This window comes from Maniola jurtina, chromosome 6, assembly GCF_905333055.1.
Source record: "Maniola jurtina chromosome 6, ilManJurt1.1, whole genome shotgun sequence".
NCBI lineage: Eukaryota > Metazoa > Arthropoda > Insecta > Lepidoptera > Nymphalidae > Maniola > Maniola jurtina.
Genome location: NC_060034.1, coordinates 9,275,002 through 9,291,934, shown reverse-complemented (window position 1 = coordinate 9,291,934; position 16,933 = coordinate 9,275,002). Strand labels below are relative to the sequence as shown.

Genomic DNA, 16,933 nt, shown 5'->3' with positions numbered 1-16,933 from the left:
CCCATGGGGCGTAATGTAGCATCCAAAAAGATTTTAGTTATCAACTATCTCGCTTCGACGTATGATGGTGTCCCTCTCACACGCGCGATTTAAATTTTCTATCTCGCTTTGATGAGTGATGGCGTCTCTGTCTTTCACAAACCATAGATTAAAGAATATTGAAAATTTCCTTCAAAACTTATCTGCGAAACCTTATGCGAAACGTTATATTATGGTGTTATTGAAATAAATTATTTATTTAACTTGAAATTAAAATGTCGAGTGATGATGATGATGGCAGCAATAATCTAACTCCGGAAACTATTAAAAGTGTTCAAAAGTGCTCAAAGTGTATTAAACGATTTGCTCCCAGATATTGCATACGAAGATTTTGATTTTGATTTTGATTGCGAGGTGTGAAAAGCAGAGTATGCAACTTGGGGATAATGCTGTCTTAGTCTTGGGCACCCCTAAATCCCGTGCTTCACTCAGGATTCTAGATGTAACACCCTCGCTACGCTCGGGAGTTACCTACTCTAAAACCCCTCGTTCGCTTGGGATTTATCCAGGTGCCCGTGACGTAAGACATTACACTATCCCCATGTTGCATAATCTACTATTAAGTGTTCTTAATTTGCACCAGTAGATAATTAACACAAAAAACATAATGTGTTGTAAAATATTTGTTTTTCTAATGCGACAAGATTTTCCATTTGTCTTCGTTGGGATTATTTTCCATAACAAGATTTAAAAAAGAACTGTTTGGCATACTCATAGATTAGCTGTTATAAGTTTAATAATTGTTTAATTGAAAAATTCAACAAATTTTATAGACTGCTACATTATTGACATGTCTGACAATAATTTGTAATTATTATTAATTATACATAATACACGAGTAGTTACATGGTATAATACTACATATTATATTGAAGTTTTGAAAAGAGCAACCACCGAGTTTCTTGCTGGCTCTTCTCGGTAGGTATTTCGAACCAGTTGTAGGTTCATTTGACGATTTGAAAGTAATTGTAAAAAATCTGGAATAAAATAATATAATGAAAAATCTTTTTATTTCTTTTCAAGCAGTCACTGATTATTATGGACAACTCACGCTTGGCCAAGAAATTGACTAAACCAAACTGTTTTCACAAAAATAGCTGAAGTTTCCTAAGATAGTTTCCCTGTCCCAGTTAAAAAAAAACACTGTGCTTATAAATATACCTACGTGGAGGTATATCATTGATTGTGATGCAGATATTAGAGTCAAAATGTTTGACAGTGATTTTTGAATTTTGGAATCTGTACCAATCATAGACTTATTAATAGGTAGGTAACAAGCATCGATTTTGAAGCGCCACCCCTAGTATGGTAAAAAGCGTGACAGGCTATTTTCAAAACACTAAAATTTATTTTTTCATTTAAAATGCCTATGCAATAATAGAGGATGAAATAAATTTAGAGTCAGGCTATGTTCATTATAACTACATTTGTAATATTTTAGTTTATACACTTTTCGTTATCATTTTAACCTCTTCGACCCGCAACTATTTAAATTACGTACTTATATATTATCATAAATAAATTAAAGTGCACATTACGAGTCAGTGATTAAGCGTTAGAGAAGACGGTAGCTGCTGTACGCTTTAGTAAAACTTTATAATCATGTATTACTCGTCAATATTCCTTTATTGTTTTATTGTAGTGGTCAACTTGTCCTTATCAGGAGCAAATCCAGCATGGTATTTCCTTTTAAGTTTAATATCATAATAAATATTATCGATTGCCGATTCTTTTATTCAGTGGAAATGTAATGTTGTAAATAACATCTAATAAGAAAGAAATAGAAAGAAAATTCCTGAATCACTGACTGACTCCTGGACATAGAAAGCTGAAATTTTGAATAGATGTTTCGTTTATAATGTAGACAAAGAATAAGGCTGGATTTTTCGAAATTCCGACAAGATAGAGGAAAAAAGTGTTAATATTTTCGCCGATTGAAACCACGGGCGATTGCTAGTAGTATAATAGATTTCAAATTCAAATTCAAAATATTTTTATTCAATTAGACTTTTACAAGTTCTTTTGAATCGTCAAAAGCATCTATCATTTAAAATTTAAATCAATTTAATTTGAGTAATCCAATGAATTTAATGTAATTTTTCAGGAACGCGATCCTGCCCTTAGAAAGCAATACGGTAAGTAATCATAAAAATATCAAGATTCCAAAAATTAATAATAATAATTGATATTTATACCGTCACTATATAAACGTGTTTGAACTTTCTTTACAGTTATCACATAATGGCAATACTATAGTAAATATCGGAAATGGAGTGAACAGAAATAATGTGGTTATATTAGACCAAGCTGGTACACTAGGTAACAGATTCGGTGTCGATACTACGCCAACTGCTAATCAACCTCAAGCAGGACCATCGCGTGCAGATGGGTCCAGAAAAGTTACGTCAATTTCTAATGTTGAAAACGGACTTCAAAACAGCAATACAGTTATAACAGTAAACGATGGCCAAAGAACCGTCATTTCACAAAATAGCAACTCCGATAGTCTCAACAACGATGGCACGAGTTTTGTACTAACCGGAAATAACGGATTGGATTTTTTTAATGTTGGCTATGGTTCAGGTAACCAAAATAAAGTGATTATTAATAATAATTATTATTAGCGATACATTAGCACAGTCAAAAATACAGGTAATTGATTTTGTTTCAAAGACTAAATAATATAAGACTGTATATTTCAAGGATTAAAAATATTATTCTATTATTGTTTTTTTATATGGGAAATTACATCTAAAGAAACTTTTGGTGGATCAAGGATCAGGTACAAAATATAATTAGTAAGTAGTTAAAATAGACCCGAAAACATCTAAAAAAAAAAGTTGCTTATAATTCTAGTTCTAGACTTGTGATCATCATGCATTGTTTCAGACCTAAAACCTCGCATCCTGCTTTGGAGTTTTTTTTTTTATAAAAATTTGTTTTAAACTAAGCTTTAAATAAAGCATTTTTTTTCAGGATTATAATAATTATAATAATATGTACTTATATCAAAATTATCCATTGAATAATAATAATTTTAAATTCCAGGCAGTCAATTGTTAGCGTCTTCCAGCGTTGACAACCAATTGAAAAAATTGCATAGTTTAAGTGGACAATTACAAGAAATTACGACTCAATTAATTCAAGAAATGCACAAGAATATAGCACAGCAATAAATATAATAATATACGAGCAATCACTATGGAGGATGTTATTTTAAGATCGGTCAGTGATGCGATTTAAAATCCATACTAAGAGAGGAAAGATTTGTTTGTTTATATGTTTGTAATCGATAAACTCTGAAACTACGGAACTGTTTTTATTAATTCTTTCACCATTAGCTAAGCTAATAAGCTAGAAATTAATAAGCTAAAAATAGCTAGAAAGCTAAAATAGCTTTCACCAAAGCTATTTTATCCAGAAGAAGTGACATAGGCTATACATATGCATAATATATGTAGATATAGGTACCTATATCAACCCTAGTGAAGCCGAGTAGATCACTTAGTAGTAGATAAAGAGGAATTTAGATAAAAATATAGGGATGATTTTTGATTCTGATTTTCTTGTGATCGGTTTCAAAACAACATCACATTTTTTTTACTTTCATCAAAGATACACTGCGTGTCGCGAAAGTGTGCTTTTTTAACCCCCGACCCAAAAAGAGCGGTGTTATAAGTTTGACGTGTGTATCTGTGTATCTGTCTGTGGCATCGTAGCTCCTAAACTAATGAACCGATTCTAATTTAGTTTTTTTGTTTGAAAGGTGGCTTAATCGAGAGTGTTTTTAGCTATAATCTAAGAAAATCGGTTCAGCCCTTTGAAAGTTATCAGCTCTTTTCTAGTTATTGTAACCTTCACTTGTCGGGGGTGTTATAAATTTTTAATTTACCCTTGTTTAAACAATGTTTCGAATCATTTCAATTAAAACATTAGTGGTCTTCTAAAAAAATCTTTGAACAAAAATGTTAAATTCGTGCGTTGTATGACGTGATAGCGCATGCATTGTGACTTGAGAGTCGTGGAATGATGATTGCGCCATTTCTTTTTAAAATAACTAATAAACCCATGTTATTTATTTTATTACTACATAATGTTATGTGAATCATACAGTACCTACCTAGTAAAAAACTTAAGAAAATGAAACTTTTTACTTAAGTAAGTATCATGTAAAAAATTGTGTTTATTTTGAATAATTGTTTGTATCTACCAATGTTTTATGCAAATTCATTTTAGATTATGCATTTCACTTTAATGCAAAAATAAATAATTTTACAAACTGTTATAATTTTATTTTTCGGACACCTAAGTATAGAAATAAATATTTATGCTGCAGTAAACGTGGATGCTGGGCGATGTCCTGAATCTAAGGGGGTGATAGAATAGAATAGAATATATTTTTATTCAAGTAAACTTTTATTGTTAAAATAATTTACCACTGGTTCGGAATACCGTTATCGTATTAGTAATTTACCACTGGTACGGAATAACGATCGCAGTCGGGTTTTGTAACTGAGAATGTATTATCTGTAAATGTATCTGTTATTAGGTATACAAAAAATCTAAACAAACATAATGGGTATAGCCCAACTAGGGTTATACCCATTATGTTTGTTTGGGTAACATAATGGGTATAACCCAACTAGGGTTATACCCATTATGTTTGTTTGCCCTTTTACATTATCATTTTGACCTCCCTCAAATCCCAACTAAGTGAATTATAAAAAGTACAATCAGCTGAGATGAGCAATAAGTCAGTGCTCAGCGTTCAAGTAGACTATAGCTTATTGAATTGTAGTAAAACTCAATAATGTATTATTCGCCCATACTGGTTTTGGTTCTTATAACTATTCTGTCATTATCTGGAGCGTATTCTGAAAGGTATAATATTATGAACTTGTATTTACTATGTACTCAAAAGTAAAAACGGAACACAAGAATAACCCTAGTGTACCTACATCTGTCCATCTTGCTTATGATGACTTGCTTATGACCGCGACCCCGTCCGTTTATGTAATCCATGTGGTATTACATAAATTTCAAACCCGCATTTTACTCACTTATGGGTTGAACTTCCTAAAATCCTTTCTTAGCTTCATGCCTTTCAGCCCGATCAGTTCAAGTTTGAGCTGTGCGTTGATAGGTCAGTCAGTTAGTTAATCGGTCACTTCTTCTTTTTATATATTTAGACTAGCTTTTACCCATGATAAAAAATATAAACAATTAAGTAGTTTCCCCGAAATAGTCGACGCTTTTTGCTATCGCGCATGATTTATTGCATAGGGCGACTTTATAGTTTACCACTAATGTGAAAGGTTTGTAGATGTTTTAAAGAGCTTGATATGATTTTACAGGTATCCCCGCGACTATCAGAAGAGCAACTATGAAACGGTATGCAATATTCATTTATCTAAAACCAGCCAAATGTAAATAAAACTCACGCATCAAGGATTCCTTATTTTAAATTTTTATTCATAATTATAATTATACTCACTTTCGTATTTATATTTCGGTTAAATTCTTCGACCGCCACAAATAAGAAAATATGCCACAAATAAATGTGCACACCAAATTAAAAAAGACATTAATCGTTTTAGCTTACAAAAGTACACTTTCTGAGAGGTCGAGATGGCAATCGGGGTAGTTACAAATCAGTGTTTTCAATAGTTGTCGTTTAAATACAGTCATCGTCATCCTCATAATCATCATCGTCGATCAAAAAAGACGTCCGCACCTGGACATAGGTCACTTGTAGGGACTTCCACATGCCACGGTCTTGCACTGCCTAGATTCAGAAGCTCTTTGCTACTCGTTTGGTGTCATCTGTCTACCTAGTGGGAGTCCGCGAACGCTGCGCTTTTGCTATTTCAGCACCTTGCACCCCTAACATCTATCAGCTGTTCTTTGAGCTGTTTCCTGCCCATCGCTATGTTAGCTTCAAAACTCGTTGTTTTGTTTCTGGTTCTCTCACTCACTAGTACTCTATATTTAATTGCAATTATTTTACTTAATAATATGTACGATTTCTTTCTAGCCTCTAAACGACGAACGTCAAGACGAAGTCTTAGACATTGCAAATGGAAACTATAGAAAGAATGTTATTTTGCTGGAACCTGGTGTTTTTCAGCGTGATACGCACAATAACCCAGCTACCAGGCTAAGGACATACACCACAAATATTGCAAACGGCAATCATAATCACAATATAATTGACTTTGGCTTTGATAGTGGCAGTAAAACCGATGCTCCAGAGACAAGAGAACCTAATACTTCCGACGGCAGGCCCACACAACCAGACAACAACGGCTTTATTACGCAAGGTAGATTACAAGTATTTCCAAAAAAATATTAAAATAAGTACTAATAATAATTATCTACTATACAAAATGTAACAAGATCGCTAGCAAAAACTTTTTTTGTGGTGTCTTCTCAGAAATTAACAGTATTATCACCTATGTTCGTTTTTGCTAGTATTCTATTCTAGTTACACTTGTATAACTATAGTAATAATATATGTTCATAAAAATAATTATCTATTGAATAGGGAATATAATAACTCATGCGGAGAACATATTATTAGGTATAAGTTGGTGACTGCTAATGGAATAAGTTAGTAGGTATTAAAGCGAACGGTGTTCAATATTTGCGAAAAATCGGTCTTGAAGGTGATCAATTAATAAATATTACTACAAATACAACAATAGACTTAAAATTAATTTCATGTACTTACAAGTGTGCAAAGTTTGCCTGTATCTTAACAATAAGTTATTTAAAAAAAAATGGTTGCGAAAAATTAATATAATATCTGGCAGTAATCTGTGGAGTAAAAGAAAGTAAGCTGATAAAAGTAGGAAATAATAATAATTAATCTAATCTTGTAATGAAAATTTCAAGTGACTTTAATTCAGTAACTTGAAGTTTTCATTAGTAGCCCCTTAGTATTTTTTTTGCACTCTTAGTCAATCTCTGCAAAAAAAATACTAAGGGGCGAAAACGGTACGAAGTAAATAGCTGCATAACTAAAGCGATTTGAGTTAAAACATGAAGTTTTCAGTATTTGTATTCACCCTCAAGTTTTCACACAATTCAGTATTTCAAAATCAGTATTATTGAAACCTAAAATATGAATTTATTTTCATTGCATACTATTGTTGAACAATAATTCCAAATTGCTTTGCAAAAATTTCAGGGAGCCAACAGTCACCGTCTTCCAGCGTTGATGACCAGCTGAAGAAATTGCAGAGTTTAAATGAACAATTACAGCAAATTGCAAGTCAATTAATTCAAGAAATACAGACGAATACAGCACAGCAATAAATCTAAACTCTTATTCTATCTTCTCTTCTTCTTTTTTCTCTATTAAATAAAATTGAAGCATATCTGTCTGTAATTTCAAAATAACTACCTCACATTCAGCTCATATGGTTATTTGAACTGTACCATAACCGAATCACCCGTTTTTTTAATTTTTGTCTGCCTGTCTGTCTGTCTGACGGGCTAATTTTCGGAACGGCCTGAACCGGTTTGCATATTTTTTTAAATCGATAGAGAAACTTTGCTAAATTATTCCATACATAATTTGGATTCCAACTCTTCGATCCTGATACTGCAAGAGTCCTCTGACCACCAAAACTTATGGGATTTAGAAACTGTCTGTTATAAATTGATATTGGAGGTACTAACCAAGAAAAGACTTTGTCGTTGAATTCGAGGATCCAAATCCTCAACCCTGATGTTATATGGAATTGCATTCCTAAATCGTGGTGATGCTACGGGATTTTTAAAGAATCATCTGCTTAAATGTTTTTACGATATTTGGTACAGAAATATCTTCTATTGTAGGCTATTTTTTGTCCTGGACAATCAAAAGTTCCCACGGGATTTTTAAAAACCTAAATCAACGCGGGCGAAGCCGCGGCCATCACCTAGTATATAATAATATACGAGCAATCACTATGCAGGATGTTATTTTAAGAGCGGTCAGTGATGCGACCTAAAATCTAGGTATACTATTAAGTATCTTTTTAACCAACTTCCAAAAAAGGAGGAGGTTCTCAATTATTCGTCGGAATCTTTTTTTTTATGTATGTTCCCCGATTACTCAAAGACCCCTGGACAGATTTGGAAATTTTTTTTTTGTTTGAAAGGGTATACTGTGCAGGTGGTCCCATATAAATTTGGTGAAGATCTGATGAATATCTTCGGAGATGGAGAACAGAACTCCTCAATGGATAAGAGCAAATTGCTCGCGATCAGTGTAATAGCTTAGTAAACAGTAACAGTCGGTTTTAACTGGGCATAGCATATTATAGTACAGTGGTGCCACTAAAAAGTGTGAAATAAAAAAATTTCAAAAGAAAAATAAAACCGACTTCAAAAACCACAAACACTAAAAAGTACAAAATAATTTTTGTTTAGATACCCGTGTAATATACCTAGGTATGAAGTCGGGCGAGCTTCACTCTTGGATTTCTAATTTTGTTTTAATAGGCTCGCTCGACTTCATACCTACAGGTGCATTACACGTTTAGCTAAACAAAAATTATTTTGTACTTTTTAGTGTTTGTGGTTTTTAAGTCGGTTTTATTTTTCTTTTGAAAATTTTATAGAAAGGAAAGATTTGTTTGTTTGTAATCTAATCGATAAACTCAACTACTGAACCACTTTTAATATAATTCTTTCAGCATTAGAAAGCTACTTCATCCAGCAATAAAAAAGGCTATACATAGATTTATAATATAAAACAGCTATATCCTATTCCACGCGAAGCCACGCGTGCGTTCTGAATCAAGGGATGGTGATTGCGCCATACTTTTTGTTATAGTAATCTGTTTACCTTTTCACGCTCCATGTTCTTAGATCTTCTAAACCAAAATACCTACTGGACAGAGCTAGATAGCTTGGATCTCAGTAACCAGCCGCGGCATCAAATAAATACACATGTAAATTAAAAATTTATAACACCCCCGACAAGTGAAGCTTACGGTAACTAGAAAAGAGCTGATAACTTTCAAACTGCTGAACCGATTTTCTTGGATTATAGCTAAGAACACTCTCGATCAAGCCACCTTTCAGACAAAAAAACTAAATTAAAATTCGGTTCATTAGTTTAGGAGCCACGATGCCACAGACAGATACACAGATACACACGTCAAATTTATAACACCCCTCTTTTTGGGTCGGGGGTTAAAAATGAAAAGCCACGGGGAAAAGCTGTGTGACTGACTGATCTATCAACGCACAGCTCAAACGACTGGAAGGCTTGGACTGAAATTTGGCATGCAGATAGCTATTATGACGTATACTTGGCCCCTATATTACGGGCTGTCCTAGTTTAGGGGCCAGCACTCCACGAAACACATGTACCTACATAAATAAGACAAATAAAATTTTGAATTTCATTCCATTTCATTTCATACATCTGCTAAGAAGGGATTTTTGAAAATTCAACCCCTAAACGGGTAAAATAGGGGTTTGAAATTTGTTAATCAACGTGGACGAAGTCGCGGGCACAAGCAAGTAGATAATATTACTTTATGTCTGGGATATCACAACTCCGCTCACTAAGGCGCTCCGTCCATGTCCGACAATAGATGACCGATTTTTTATTTTTAAAAAATTTAACATCTTGCAATATTGAAACGCACACATCCTTCAAAAAGTCAGTCATGAAATCTGTGATAAAAGTCGACGAAATTATCGGTATGAATTAACTCGATCGATTAATCGAACTTACAACAAAAAAAGAAAAGTAAAACCGACTTCAAAAACCACAAACACTAAAAAGTAATTACATAAGGACGACTGTCCAGAGCTGGTAGTGAAAGTAGAACTCGGCACGTTTCGCTGATGAAGGAAGTCATCCAGCGTAACAAAGTAGAAAATAATTTTTGTTTAGCTACACGTGTAATGTACGTGTAAAAAAAAATATTTTCTACTTTTTAGTGTTTGTGGTTTTTGAAGTCGGTTTTATTTTTCTTTTGAAAACCCTTCTGTTTACTAAGTATTACACTGATCGCGAGCAATTCGCTCTTATCCATTGAGGAGTTCTGTTCTTCATCTCCGAAGATATTCATCAGATCTTCACCGAATATATATGGGACCACATGCACAGTATACCCTTTCAAACAAAAAAAATATATTTCCAAATCGGTCCAGGGGCATTTGAGTAATCGGGGAACATTCATAAAAAAAAAGATTCCGACGAATTGAGAACCTCCTCCTTTTTGGAAGTCGGTTAAGGAGGTCTTACATGGGTGGAGCAACTCTTTTAATAAGTGTAGTGTTTTTCTTTTCTATAAATACTTGTAAATAAACAAGAGTAATGAGTTGGGTTATCACAACTACCTATTGGGTCGGCATTTATACATTATCATTTTGACCTCCCTCGAACCACAAATTGAGCACTTATAAATAAAGTACAATTTACTGAAATGAGTCTGTTAGTGATCAAGCGTGAAGAAGACTGTATCTTTAGTAAATTTTAGTAAAACTTTAATAATGCATTATTCGCCCATACTGGTTCTGGTTCTTATAACTATTCTGTCATTATCTGGAGCATATTCTGAAAGGTATGTTAACCCTCATTACTCTGAATGTTATTTGTAGTTAATATTTTTAGTGTTCCGTACTCAAAATTAACAACTTAAAATTTTAAAAACCACCGACACAAAAACATCTATAAGAACACTAGAAAAAAGCTGATAACTTTCAAACGGCTGAACAGATTTTCTTCGTTTGTAGCTAAGAACACTCTCGATCAAGCCACCTTTCAAACAAAAAATACTAAATTAAAATTGGTCTGTTCCTTTAGGAGCTATGATGCTACATACAGATACACAGATACACATGTCAAACTTATAACACCCCTCTTTTAGGGTCTAGGGTTGATAAAAAGTAATACATGTCAAAGAATGCAGCCTAAAAATTGACTTACAAAATACAAAAATATTTATTTCGGTAGAACAATTTTACATAGAACATAGGTAATTTATTAAGAAACTATGAAAAACTAGTTGACCCACCCTGACTTCGCTCGGGTGGTTTAATTTATCAACTCTATGGATAAATGTGATATATTACAATACATATAAAATACAACCCTTCTCGTGAAATTTTCTGAATGATTATGAAACCCCTGAAACCCATATTATTGAAATTGCACTAAAATTTTACCAACTTTTACTATCAAAACATGTTACTAACATAGATATGTTGTTACTAATAATAGTATGAGGTTTGATTTTTAATGAACAAATAATAATTAAAGTTAAATGTAAAGTGTGGACTTTAGTACAAACCCAAGATAAGAATTTATGTAAACAATAATTATTTTTCCCGAAATGAATCAACGGTTTTGTCATCGCGCATGATGTATTGAATACATGAGGCTATCTGTTTACCACTAAGTACATGTTAAAAAAATTATTTGTTATAATATTGTGATGTTTTAAAGCGCTTGTTATGTTTTTTCAGGTACCCACGCGACTATCGAAAGAGCAACTATGAATCGGTGTGTAATATTATATCATATTATCTAAGGTTCCTTATTTTGAATACGTGAATAAAATTATTTATTTGCTTAAATTGTTACCTGCCTCAAAAACAAAATAATTTAGATATCACACCAAATTAAATAATTCAAAATTTAAAAAACCCCCGACACAAAAACCTCTTAGTATCGAAAACTAGAAAAGAGCTGACAACTTTCAAACGGCTGAACCGATTTTTTTCGATTATAGCTAAGAACACTCTCGATCAAGCAACCTTTCAAACAAAAAAACTAAATTAAAATCTTTTAGGAGCTACGATGCAGACAGATACACAGATAGGTACACAGATACACACGTCAAACTTATAACACCCCTCTTCTTGGGTCGGGGGTTAAAAGAACATTTGTTGGTAGCTAATGGCTACGCAAAAATCAGTGCTTTTATTATTAGTTATTTAAATACAGTCAACATCAGCCTCACAATCATCATCATCATCAACCGATTGACGTCCGCACCTCATAGGTCTCTTGTATGGACTTCCACATGCCAAAGTCTAGCGTTGTCTGAATTCAGAAGCTCCCTGCTAGCAACGCGTATGATATGTTCCTACTTAGTGGGAGTCTGCCAAGCAAAGCTGCTCTTTTCAGTGCGAGGTTGCTACTCCAGCACCTTGCAAGCCTAACATCTATCAGTTTTTGAGCTATGTTTCCTTCCCAGTCCTACTTCAGCTTCGGAACAAAACAAAGACTTAAGGATGTTAAGAACCTATGTAATTATCTATAAGAGATATATTGATTTAAAAAAAAAAATTGGTTGTCTGTAAAGTTGGTTTACTGACGATAGTTGAACGTGACAACAAAGGCCGATTGTGCTTCTTTGTCGCTCGTTCCGCGCTCTCACTTGCACTTCAAGCCTTACATGGAACGCCTCAGAGCGAGGTAACGCCGCATGAGTCATGTTTTTTCGTGCATGCAGCCGGCTCTATCGAATTATAAGACGTTGTCACGTCAAAACACTTGAGCTATACCCATCAATTTTCTGATTCTCTCATTGCTGATTTGATCACGTAGAGTAACTCCAAGCATAGCTCTCTCCATCCTGCTGAGTGACTCTGAGCTTTCTTATGAGGTCCATAGTTAGTGACTATGTCTCAGATGGTACATAAGACCACTAAATAACGATAAATTCTTTCTTTATGTTTGTATGTATGATTATGTACAAGCAGCGACAAAGTTAGGTTCATCGCTGACCCTACCTACCGGGTTTATAGAACTTCCCTTTGAAGTACTATAAACTTGAGTAGGTCTGTAAATAAAATCGAAATCACTAGAACTGTATCCTTAAGTTCAATTATTTCACTTAATATTATATACAATTCCTTTCTAGCCACTAAACGACGAACCTCAAGATGAAGTCCTAGACATTGGAAATGGAAACTATAGAAAGAATGTTATCGTCATGGAGCCTGGAAATTCTCAGCCTAATCCACTGGGTAATAGATTCAATGCCGATCCTACCCGGCAACGGACTTATACCACTAATATAGGAAACGGCAATCATAATCACAACATAATTGATTTTGGAGCAAGTGCTCCAGAGACCAGTGACCCTAATGGTGAAAATAGCGGAGGAACAAGTTTTGTACACAATGGTAATAATGGATTGGACGTTTTTCATGTTGGCTATGGTAAAAACAACCAAAACCATATTACTGTTGACGGCAGACCCATAAAACCAAGTAATAATGAGTTTATTAAACAAGATAAATTAAAAGTATTGCCCAAAAATTTATAAAATACCTAAATACCTAATATTAATATCCATACTAATAATAGTGTACCTGCCAGTCTGTCTGCTAGCTTTTTGCGGACCCTTTCATGGGTCCATTAAATTAAGTGATTTTGACGTTTGGTACAGGGATTGCTACGCATATTGCGTCCCGGGGACTCCAAAAGCTATTTTTTATCCCGTAAAATAAGAGTTCACACGAGATTTTTAAACACCTCTACATTCACTTGGACCAAATTTCGGGCATTGTCTATTTGGTACAGAGATAGCTTGCATTCTGGAGACGGACGTAGGGTACTATTTATCCCAGGAAGTCAAAGAGTTCCCACGTGGACGAAGCCGTGGGCATCACCATGATCACCCCATTGCCAACCCACTACTGAGAAGGTTCTCCTCTCAGAATGAGAACAGTTTAGGCGATAGTCTGCCACACTGGCCCAGTGTGGATTGGCAGATCTCATACACCTCTGAGAATATTATGGGGAACTCTCAAGCACGCAAGTTTCCTCGCGATGTTTTCCTTCACCGTTAAAGCGAGTGATTTTCAATTACTTAAAACGCCCTCTCCGAATAGCTAGAGGTATACCCGGGATCAAACCCCAGCCCTTCCGAAAAGAAGGCCGATGTCTTAATAGGGCTCTATCCGTCACTCGTTTCATACAATCGTAGTTCCAATTTCATTTGAATATTAAGCAACCAAAGTCCATGAAATTTTGCAGACATATTCTAGAAACTAATATCTATGTCTGTGGTTTTCCAGATTTCTGTTAAAATATTTGGTTTCAAAGTTACGCGGTCTTAAAATTTTCATACAAATCTTTGAGCACCTGTCATTTTAAAACTACATATTTTTAGAAAAATCTAAAACACCACAGACACAGATATTAGTTTCTAGAATATGTCTGCAAAATTTCATGGACATTGGTTGCTTAATATTCAAATGAAATTGGAACTACGATTGTATGAAACGAGTGACGGAGAGAGCCCTGTTAACCACTAGACTATCACCGCTTTCTACGAGTACATTGCTACATAAAAATTCCAGGGCGTCAGCAGTCATCCCAAGTTGAAGCCCAATTGAAATCATTGTTGAACTTAGCTACACAATTACAGCAGACTGTAAACAACTTAATTCAAGAAGCGGAAAAACTGAATATTTGAAACTAATAATATTTAATAGTTTTCTGTTTATTTCAATTCAATAAATTTTTAGCAATGAGTACTTATACCTATATGTTTTCCAGTAGAAATGTTTCACCTTACCTAATCAGGCATTCAAAATTAATACTAAAATGATTTATTATTATTTATTTACATTTACTTTTCTCCCATTTAAGAGAAAACAAATGAATTCGAAATTTTTTGCTAGGTAAAATGTAATTCTAAATATCTAATACATCTTTTTTACTAAACGATTTAAAAATTGTACTAAACTAATATGAAAAAGTCCGTAAGTATAAACTATTTTCATTAGCGCCAATTCGACTTCGTGCAATCTTGTTCTATTTTTAAACTTTTGAAAAAAATGCGCATTTAACTTTATAACCTCTTTGCTTTACAATAATAACTATCACATGTATCTAAAAAAACTCAAAAACTCATCAGTATGAAACTGGCTGGATATTTCTACATAGTATTATCATCCTGTAAGAAATTGCTGACGGGCGAACAAAAAAGAGCCGATGGAAGTTTTTTTTTTAAATACCTAAGTACGTAATTAAGCTATTGAAGCAATGAATAGAAGTGGGGAAAAAAAATCTTGAACAACAATATTATTAGGATTTAAAAAATGATTTATTAGTGCTGATTTGAGTTATATGAGGTAAGAATTATGTAGGTATACGTAATATTGTTATAAGAAACCAGAGGATGCCCGCGACTTCGTCCACAAGGATTTAGATTTTTATAGATCCCGTGGGAACTCTTGATTTTCCGGAATAAAAGTTACCTATTTCGATTACTAGGACAGATAGATAGACAGACAGACATACAGATAGACAGACAGACAGACACACTTTTGCATTTATAATATTAGTATGGACTAGCTGACCCGACCAGGCTTCGCTCGGATAAAATCGGAAAATTCCTTCTTAGGTTTATCCTAACCTTTACTTCTGATATTTAAGACATTGCTACCAGTCAAATTTCATAATTCTGGATCACCGGGGATTTTGATTCCCTTTGCGGTCCTTGACAGACCGGCAAACGAACAAACAGACAACGAAGTGATCCTGTGGGGGTGCCTTTTTACCCGACTACGGTAAAGCCGAAAGGAATGGTTATGATTTTATTCCTTTTGAGGTACGAATACTTAAATGAGTTATGCTCGTAAAATCCTCTTTTTTGTTAATCTGAATGTTAATGTTTTTTATGTTGTATTTTCTAGATTGCCACGGGAGTACATGCGAGGACGTGAAAGTGTATCTTAGTAAGAATGGCGCCGCCAAAACAAATCAAGCGTTTTCTCTGTTGCTGTCTTCTCTTAGTATTTTCTACCTGGTTCTAATATAATCGTATACGTGTCTGTAAATATTTAATATTACTTATTATATCAATCCATACTCAAGCAGTCTTTTTGTCTATAATAAGTATACCTAAAGAAAGACATTAATGTCAGCTACCAGGGAGTTTTAAACAACTATAGTTACTTTGACTCTCTATAAATATTATTTTACCGCGTACTGGTAAGCGCAGTGTGGGACGACCTGCAGCCCGCTGGACCGATGACTTAAACAAGGTGACGGGGTGCGGGTGGATGAGAAATGCGGAGGACCGTGTTTGGTGGCGCGCTCTTGAAAAGGCCTATGTCCAGCAGTATATGTAATATGCATACATAGAATGGAATGGAATCATTATTTTATATACCTACAAGTTATTTAATATACCTACATCTAACAGCTAAATATATTTGAATCTTTACCCTTCATTTACCTGTATTCGTACATACACCTCGGCATTCACTCGTACATCGGGGCGCGGCCGCGCGGCCTGAAGTGCGGCGCGCCGTGCGTGAGTGAAATAGTGTGTTAGTAACAGTAATTCCTTATGTTAGTAATGTTGTACAAAGTAAATTAAGTAGCCTACCGTGGCCACTCTGCGGCAACTCTAGTCGCCCGGTGGCCACAGCTATCCAATGCCTTGTTATTGGGCAGCCTATCCTATCCCTTATTTAAAGCGCTGTAGGGGGAAACCATCTCTTTACGGATGATGGCATGAAGCCATCAGTCCTGGCCTCTGTGAACATTCTATCTATTCGATGTTGCATAAATTGTCTAACTATAATTATATTGTTAGAAGACAAGTCATGAAACAGCGAATAGATAGAACTAAAGTCTTCACTTTTTCATCGGCTTAGAACTACGAAACTATTTTATTGAAATCTTAATTGAAGTCACAATTTATTACATATTAGATAATACCCGCGACTTCATCTGCGTGGATTTAGGTTTTTTTGAATTCCGTGGGAACTCATTGATTTTCCGGGACAAAAAGTGGGTATCCAGGGTATAATCTATCTCCATTCCAAATTTTATCCAAATCCGTTCAGCCGTTTTTGCGTGATTAACAAACATCCAAACATCCACACTTTCACATTTATAATATTAGTAGGATAA

The 16,933-nt window shown here is 34.4% G+C and overlaps 2 protein-coding genes across 11 annotated transcripts; both read left to right on the top strand.

Annotated features, from left to right (window-relative positions):
* The first annotated feature begins 1,560 nt into the window (after nt 1-1,560).
* LOC123866398 lies at nt 1,561-3,348 on the top strand. Of its 2 annotated transcripts, none has more exons than XM_045907936.1 (4): nt 1,561-1,718; nt 2,144-2,174; nt 2,271-2,622; nt 3,088-3,348. In XM_045907936.1, exons 1-4 carry the CDS (start codon nt 1,642-1,644, stop codon nt 3,213-3,215), a joined length of 588 nt encoding a protein of 195 aa, XP_045763892.1. In that variant the 5' UTR covers nt 1,561-1,641; the 3' UTR covers nt 3,216-3,348. The 2 variants fall into 2 exon arrangements, with proteins under 2 accessions (XP_045763892.1, XP_045763893.1); XM_045907937.1 differs by having other exon boundaries at nt 2,271-2,691.
* A 1,420-nt stretch (nt 3,349-4,768) lies between these two features.
* Nucleotides 4,769-15,885, top strand: LOC123866399. Of its 9 annotated transcripts, none has more exons than XM_045907942.1 (4): nt 4,769-4,920; nt 5,394-5,430; nt 6,074-6,359; nt 7,229-7,417. In XM_045907942.1, the coding sequence occupies exons 1-4, from the start codon at nt 4,850-4,852 to the stop codon at nt 7,354-7,356; spliced, it is 522 nt and encodes a 173-aa protein (XP_045763898.1). In that variant the 5' UTR covers nt 4,769-4,849; the 3' UTR covers nt 7,357-7,417. The 9 variants fall into 9 exon arrangements, with proteins under 9 accessions (XP_045763898.1, XP_045763897.1, XP_045763895.1 ...); XM_045907941.1 differs by having other exon boundaries at nt 7,223-7,417; XM_045907939.1 differs by lacking the exons at nt 5,394-5,430; nt 6,074-6,359; nt 7,229-7,417 and adding exons at nt 11,515-11,551; nt 12,918-13,269; nt 15,706-15,885 and having other exon boundaries at nt 4,772-4,920.
* The last annotated feature ends 1,048 nt before the right edge of the window (nt 15,886-16,933 follow it).

Bases quoted from the DNA above. Each gene is read 5' to 3' on its own strand.
- LOC123866398 (XM_045907936.1), top strand. From the start codon at position 1,642: ATGTATTACTCGTCAATATTCCTTTATTGTTTTATTGTAGTGGTCAAC. The intron at 2,175-2,270 runs GTAAGTAATCAT...CTTTCTTTACAG, and splicing joins TGCCCTTAGAAAGCAATACG to TTATCACATAATGGCAATAC. The intron at 2,623-3,087 runs GTAACCAAAATA...TTTAAATTCCAG, and splicing joins TAATGTTGGCTATGGTTCAG to GCAGTCAATTGTTAGCGTCT.
- LOC123866399 (XM_045907939.1), top strand. From the start codon at position 4,850: ATGTATTATTCGCCCATACTGGTTTTGGTTCTTATAACTATTCTGTCA. The intron at 4,921-11,514 runs GTATAATATTAT...ATGTTTTTTCAG, and splicing joins TCTGGAGCGTATTCTGAAAG to GTACCCACGCGACTATCGAA. The intron at 11,552-12,917 runs GTGTGTAATATT...ATTCCTTTCTAG, and splicing joins GAAAGAGCAACTATGAATCG to CCACTAAACGACGAACCTCA.